Here is a 7,555-nt window from a genome sequence, read left to right on the forward strand (position 1 = left end):
GAAATTTGATCATTGTAATCACACTCTTCCTCTATATATTTAATTTAGACCGTAGAGGAGACTTTGACTATGCTATAATAATTCCATCTTCAAAGGAAAGCTACACTACTATATAGTGATAGTGATCCCACCATGTATTGGTCTTTAGGACAAAATTAAAATACACCAAAGCATACTCAGTTAATGCTAAAGTTCTCACTAGTATCGAACTTGAAAATCTTTATAAACAATACTCATGTCGGTAAATTGTATACCTGAATCCTTTGTGACACATTGTTATATTAAACATAGCCAACATCATAATTACAGGACCACCATCATAGAATATAGTATTAATTACTTGTTAAACTTGGGTTTAGGTGGCATCCACACAGTTCCCATTATTTAACAACCTGAAACCAACAAAGAAAGAGCTTGTAAACATCTTCAAATCCAACATCGTAATCCATTTGTTAAGATTAAGAAGAACCTACCTCCATGAAGTTGAAAACACAACCATCCCAAACTGATCACTCATCTTCAAAAAAGAGAACCATCAATGACTCCTTTACGTTTCCAAACACACCGAAACAAGAAGATTCCGACTTCGAATTCGGGTCCCTAACCCCCGATTCACCCTCCTGCACAACATCACCAGCCGATCAGCTTTTCTTCAATGGCCGTCTCCAACCTCATTCGTTCCCTCTCAACCATGTCACCACCACTAGCCGAACCACCAGCATCGGAAGCAAGGACTCGTTCCTTTCGTCCCGAAGCAATAGTACCAACAGCAGTTGCAGTAGTGCTAGGACAAGCTCTAGTGACACCTCCGAACGGAAACTGTTTCACAATAGGGTAAAGCTTTCTTCTAGATCTGTTGCTCGTCCGGTTCAACAGTCATATGGGTGTTCACAGAGGTGGCAGTATATAATGCCTGTGCCGGCGGGTTTGAACCGTGACGCATCCAAGAGAAGAAAACAAAAGCGGGCGAAAAGGGAGGAGAAGAAGAAGAGGAAGAAGAGGGTGTCTTTACAGTTTGTTCGGAGAATTTTCCGGTGGTTTTTCATTGCTTGCAGACAATGCCATGCCATGGAACCTTCCAAAACACGCAATAAAGGGATAAGTACAACATAGTAGAGTAATTAATTGTTGTATTACCGTGCTTAATTTGTTAAATGCTGCAACGGGATTGCTTTCATGGGAAATGTTGTTGTGTTAGGTAAAAAATATTGTGGATAGACAGTTTCTGAAATCTGAAACTCTTGTTTTGTACTCGTTTTTGCTTACTTGATCTTGTGCATGTGGTTTTTTTTTGTGTGTGGTTCACACAAGGAATTGGTTGTTTATTTTGCTATGGTGCAAAATAAATAGAAATGGATTTGGATCTCCATTGTGTTATGACCAAATTTATTTTGGTGACTTACAAATTTATAAATGTGCTTAATTTTTTTTATAACAAGTCAAAGCGTTCGAATGCAAAATCACCCGCTTGAGGTTTAGTTGCTCTGCAATTTTCAGAGTCCATCGGACAGCCAGAGTCTCTGCAACAACAGGATTCGCATCTATTGTCATCTTGTTTGTAGCAAACAAATTAATTACCCCATCATGGCTTTGAATTACACATCCCATTGCGACAGTTCTGTCAGTAAAACAACCAGCATAGACATGAATGATATTTATATTTTTGGGTCATCCCGTGTCTACGACAGGAGGCTTGACTTTCCTCTTTCGATGCTGTCCCAGATTAACAGCATTAAATTCATCTATCCATTCTCTAGCATCCTCCCCAACTATTTGCGGGCAAAATCCATGATCATTAAAAAGGGCATTATTTCTAGCTCCCCAAATTTTCCTGGTTGTGACACATATCAGTTGGGAGGCCAATTGGTATTTAACATTCAGCCACATTTTCAACCAGTAATTAAACTCAGTAGAAGGAAAGTCACGAAGGCCTAAAGGGGAAGAGAACCAAACATGTTTGGACGCCTCGCACTGTAGGAATAAGTGCTTGATAGTTTTTGGATGGTTGTGACATAAGGGACACTCTAGTGAAATCTGAATTCCTTTCCGGATAAGGTTTGCTCTAACGGGGAGGATGTTCTTTGTCACTCTCCAAAGGAAATTCTTCACTCTGTTGTGAATCGGTGCAGTACACAACAATTTCTAAAGCTTCTCATTAACTTTCCTCGACGGGCCCGAAACCTAAGTCTCTCTTCTTCTTCTTCTAAGAAGGTGGTATGCTGATTTGACAGTATAAATTTCGTCCTTCTCGTAGTGCAAAACGAACTTATCAACAGTTTGACTCCAAGATAATGGAATATTCATGATTTGAGATCGAGTCAACGGGCTGAAGCATGTGTTGATTAGCCTCTGATTCCAGCCTCCTACAACCGTGTCAAGGAGATCACAAACCAAAGCCTCCTCCTCAATTTCCCTAACTGGACCAACAGATTTTAAACCACTCCTGGTGGGAATCCAATTATCTTTCCAAACTTGAACATTTCTGCTGTTTCCAATTCTTCATTCAGAACCATACTCAATGATATCTCGAGATTCCAATATGCTTCGCCATGTATAGCTCGATGCAAATCCAATCTTGGCCTCTTTGATGGAAGTCCTTGGGTAATCCCCTTTTGACTTTGCCATTTTAGACCATCTCAACCAGTGAATCTTGCCTTCTTCCTTGGATGATCCCCACCAAAACCTCGCCATAATAGCTTCGATTTCCTTACGGCAGCCATTCGGGAGCCTGAAACAGCTCATCACGTAAGTCGGTATCGCTTGAGACACAAATTTTATAAGAATTTCCTTTCCAACTCTAGACAAGACCTTTTCCTTCCACCTTTTTACTTTCTTCCACACCCTATCAATCACTTGAGAGAAAATGGTCTTCTTCGACCTTTCGAAATTCGCGGGAAGGCCCAAGTATCTTGAGTGTGCATCTACAGTCTTTACTCCCATCCTATTCTAGATTGTTTCTTTTTCATTCTCCGCCACATTTCGACTAAAGGAGGCTTCCGATTTCTCAAGGTTGACCATCTTCCCCAAAGCTGCTTGATACTTATTTAAAATCTCCATTATAATGTCGGCTTCCTTTCTTGAGGCTCTAGAGAAAAACAAGCTGTCATCGGCGAATAAAATATGCGTAATGATTGGAGCTTTCCTTGCCACTTAGATGCCATGGATTCTCTTCGCTTCTCCTTCTTTCTTCAATAGGCCTGATAGAACATCTGCACATAGAAAAAACAAGTAAGGGGAGAGAGGGTCTCCTTGACGGAGACCCCTCTCCGGAAAGAAAAGATTGCTTGGTTGACCATTTATGAGTGCCCGATAGCTAACAGTCTTGATACATCGAGCGATTAGGTTCACCATCACCTCCGAAAAACCCATAGCTTTCAGTATGCCAGTCATAAATCCCCACTCAATTTGATCGTATGCTTTTGACATATCTAACTTTAGAGCCATAACCTCTTTTTTCCCTTTAGTTTTTTTCTTCATCTAATGGAAGCATTCATGGGCGATGAAGGCATTATCGGTTATTAGTCTTCCACTAACAAAGGAACTTTGTTCCGCATCAATTGTCTCGGGAAGAACTTACTTAAATCTGTTTGCTATTGTTTTCGTTGCCAACTTCATAAGGGCATTACACAAGCTGATAGGTCTGAAATCTTTAGGTGAGTTGGGAATCTTGACTTTGGGTATAAATGCAATCAAGGTTTTGTTTACATCTGAAAGGTCCCTGTTCTTATTAAGGATGTCCAGGACCAAAGTCTTGATATCATTTCCAACAATTGGCCAGAACCTTTGGTAGAAAAGTGTCGGAAGACCGTCTGAACCTGGAGCCTTTAAGGGGTGCATTTGCTGAAGAGCCAACTCCACCTCATTCCCATCATACTATGCTGCACAAAGGGCCTTGTGTTCAGGGGATAGTTTCCCTTTCACGACCTCACATGTGTAACACCCGAGGCCAAAGAAGGCGAGGGGTGGTTGCACCGCATGTAACACCTGAGGCCGAAGAGGGCTATGGTGGTCGCCACATCGGAATGAGAGGAATCCTAAGGCCGTGCAGGTATGAGACTGCATGGTTGAAGGAAAGCTTATAAGGATTGATGGGTACTACCTATACCAACAAGATGCATCTTCTTTTCGGTAGCTCATTCCATAAGAACTCCATAGTTAAGCGTGCTTGACTTGGAGTAGTATTGGGATGGGTGACCTTCTGGGAAGTTTCCCGGAAAGCGTGCGAGTGAGGTCAAAGCATGCTGAAAAGACCCGTGTTGGTTTGTGGGGTCAGTCGATCATCCCGAAAGCAGTCTGGGGCGTTACAACATGTATCATCAACATTTTGGGGATTGGATGTGGCAAACAAGTCTCCAAAATATTGTAGGAACAACTTTTCACAATTACTGCTTCCTCTTCTCCAGACACCATTTTCATCTTCTAGTTTTAGAATTTGATTACACTTCCTTCGCTTTGCCGCTTTGCCATGAAAAAACTTCGTCTTTTTATCTCCATCCTTCAACCAAACTGCTCTGCTTCGTTGCCTCCATATTACCTCTTCAGTTCTGAGCAGTTTGCTACATTGTTTTACAAGGGCCTTATAGTTTTTGATATCCTCCACACAACTAGACCAGTTTCCTTATTTCTTTAATTTTTCTTCAATCCTGATAATTTCCTTTCTAAACGCACCTGATATGTACTCTTTAAAATTATCCCCTAAGCTCTGCACCTCCTTGATCTTATCCATGGTTCCTCCATTAGCATTGCCCCGACATTGTCTAACCGCCTTCTCGCATCTTCCATCATGTGACCAAGCTTCTTCAAACCGGAATAAAAACTTGGTATGCTTAGAACTTTCCTTCATAACTTCCATATATATTCTAATGGCCGCATGGTCCGATCCATATTTGGGGAGATGAAGGATCTTAATAGGAGAGAAACGTTGAATGATTGGGGTTATGGCTAAAGCTTTGTCCAATCTACACTTTATATTTGCCTCCTATGCTCTTCTGTTTCACCACGTGAATGGGTACCCTTCAAAGCCCAAATCTTGCAGTCCGCATTGATCAATAGCTTGTCTCCCCCAACTCAATTGGCTGCAAGTCCTATTGTTGCCCCCAGCTTTTTCACCTTCCTACAAAATATCATTAAAATCACTGAAACATATCCAATTATCACCCATATCCTGCGTCACTTCTTGAAGAAGTTTCTAAGTGTTTCTTCTGTTGTGTAAAGCCATAGATCCCCACAAATCCCTGAGATTGATTCATGTCTCCATCTTTAACAGTCCCACACATATGGTTTAAAGAGTAGGATGTCAAAGAAATCTACATGCTATCATTCCATAAAAACATCAGTCCCCCAACCCGTTCCCTTCCACTGCCCTTGCAACTATTGGAGTGACAGCAATCAAAACCTGTCTTCAGTTTTAGTCTTTGAGCCTCTTGCATCTTCAACCTAGTTTCCATCAATAACACACCGTCGGGATTTTCAAATCAGATGAGCCTTAACAAGGCTCGAACTGCACGGGGATTCCCTAACCCCCTGTAGTTCCAACTAATGAGTTTCATTGGGGTAGGCGGTGTTGGACTTCCAACACCACCTCTGGAACAAAGCTTTTAATTTTTTCTCCTGCCTCCGACTGCCTCCTTTTCTTGCTTAGTTGGCCTTTTTCTTCAGTAAAAACTTCCTTAATTGGCACATCTACAAGTTGTCTTTTTCCTCGATCCGTTTCTTTCCTAATCTCATCCCCCCGCTGTTATCTTCTCTGGCTTCTTCCTGCTCCACTTCTTCCTTTTTGGCATCACTACTGTAGATGCTCTGTCTGTCCTGTATTATTGTCTAATGTTTGGCTAAAACATATAATAGCAGCAAATGGTCAAAATGAGAATCTTGCAAGTTTATAAAGATCAAAACAAGTACAAGCAAGATGTTAGATGGAATGTCATGACATCAACTCATGACATCGCGCCTGCAGAACTGGAAGAAAGATTCAGTTTGTATTTAACAGATACATAATATTCTATGTGAATATTATGTAATCCCATGTGGCGCATATTTAAAGGTCAAAAGAATAATTGAAGAATCAGATCAGAAGATTGAAGATTCAGGAAGAATCAGATCGGAAGATTGGATTCAGTAGTTTCTAATTTAGGAAACTCAAGATTAAAAGACCTTATTTGTAGCAGAATATTTTCTGCATATTTGTAACAGCAAAAGTGCTGTGATTTGTAAGCCCAAGTCCAATTGGGATCAGGTTATAAATAGGAAACTTTGTACCCTAGTTTAGTGAGCTAGCCAGCATTTAGAAAGATGTACCCATTAGGGTTAGCCGTGTAGGTGAACCTCCCGGTTTATGGGAAGGTCACTGATTTGTCCTTCTCAAAACTTGTAGGTTAGAGAAGTGATTGTTCTCACTCGAAACCTGTAGGTAAGAGTTGAGTATTGTAAGCTTGATTGAAGCTGTGAAGCAGATCTAGTATGTGTTCATTGTTAATTGTGTAAATAGTTGTTGCAGGGTTGTAACAGTTAGGTATCACCAGGGAGTGAGCAGAGGTTTTCTTATCCTGGATGGAGTTCTGAGATAGAGATTACATTTTGTAGTGACTAGGTAAACCAGAGGTTATTTATCTGTAAACCAGAGGTTGTTTATATAAAATAGTACTACTGATAGTGGAATCTTCTTCCTGGCTTGGTAGCCCCCAGAGTAGGTTAGTTAGAACCGAATTGGGTTAACAATTAACTGTGTTATTTATCTTCTGCATTGTTTGTTTAGTTATGAATGTTATGACTTTGTCTATAACATCAGGTTCAGAAGTGTTAGCTGATCCTGTACAGAACCATGTAAAATTATAATCTGGTTATGTATGCTGAACATGTGTCATCCCAGGTCTCATTGACTCTTTCCTAAGAGTAATTAAATAATGAGGGATCCTTGTATTATGCTGATGCTACATTAATAACAGATCAGATGTCTTGACATCAGGATTGACATCTGAGTCTGTCGTACCAGAATTTTCAATTGGTATTAGAGTAGGCATCCTGTATGTTTCTGGATGAGATCCGTAAGGGATAAATTTTGGTTGTGGTAAAAGCAGAAGAGTGTTTGAACAAAGAATGTTCATATTGTATGGTCCCTTGAAGTGGAGGATGGACCTATATGATTAGACCAACCTGACCTAAGAGCTGTGATGCTGGAACGAAGAGTGCTAAGTCCAAGGACTTCATGCGAGAGTGAAGAACTTGAATTTAAATACAAATTCAACTAGTATCTATGAACAGAGAAGAAGCTCATCAAAACCTTCACGCGGGAGTGAAGATATTGATAAGGTAACCTCTGTTGTCTGTGAGTTCATCAAGTCAGGATTTTGGTTTGGTCTAATCAGTTGCTTGGTGCAGAAGCAAGCATTGTGCAAGGTTGAGTAACAATCAATCTGTAGTTTTCATGCTTAATACTAACACTTAAAGTAAGCATTGTGTAAGTTCTGTTGAAATATGACTATTTTCCGCTGCATGGTCTCTGATACAACCAACTTGCGTTAGAAGGAGTCTAGGGTTATGTATATTCAACAGAATG

General features: G+C 40.5%; 1 protein-coding gene across 1 annotated transcript; it reads left to right on the plus strand.

The window, feature by feature from the left end:
• The first annotated feature begins 259 nt into the window (after positions 1-259).
• On the plus strand, positions 260-1,412 carry LOC131632219 (uncharacterized). The gene has a single exon (XM_058903001.1). It carries the CDS (start codon positions 478-480, stop codon positions 1,111-1,113), a length of 636 nt encoding a protein of 211 aa, XP_058758984.1. The 5' UTR covers positions 260-477; the 3' UTR covers positions 1,114-1,412.
• Positions 1,413-7,555: the final 6,143 nt, after the last annotated feature.

This window comes from Vicia villosa, unplaced genomic scaffold (genome assembly GCF_029867415.1).
Source record: "Vicia villosa cultivar HV-30 ecotype Madison, WI unplaced genomic scaffold, Vvil1.0 ctg.000916F_1_1_3, whole genome shotgun sequence".
In the NCBI taxonomy this organism is placed as follows: domain Eukaryota; kingdom Viridiplantae; phylum Streptophyta; class Magnoliopsida; order Fabales; family Fabaceae; genus Vicia; species Vicia villosa.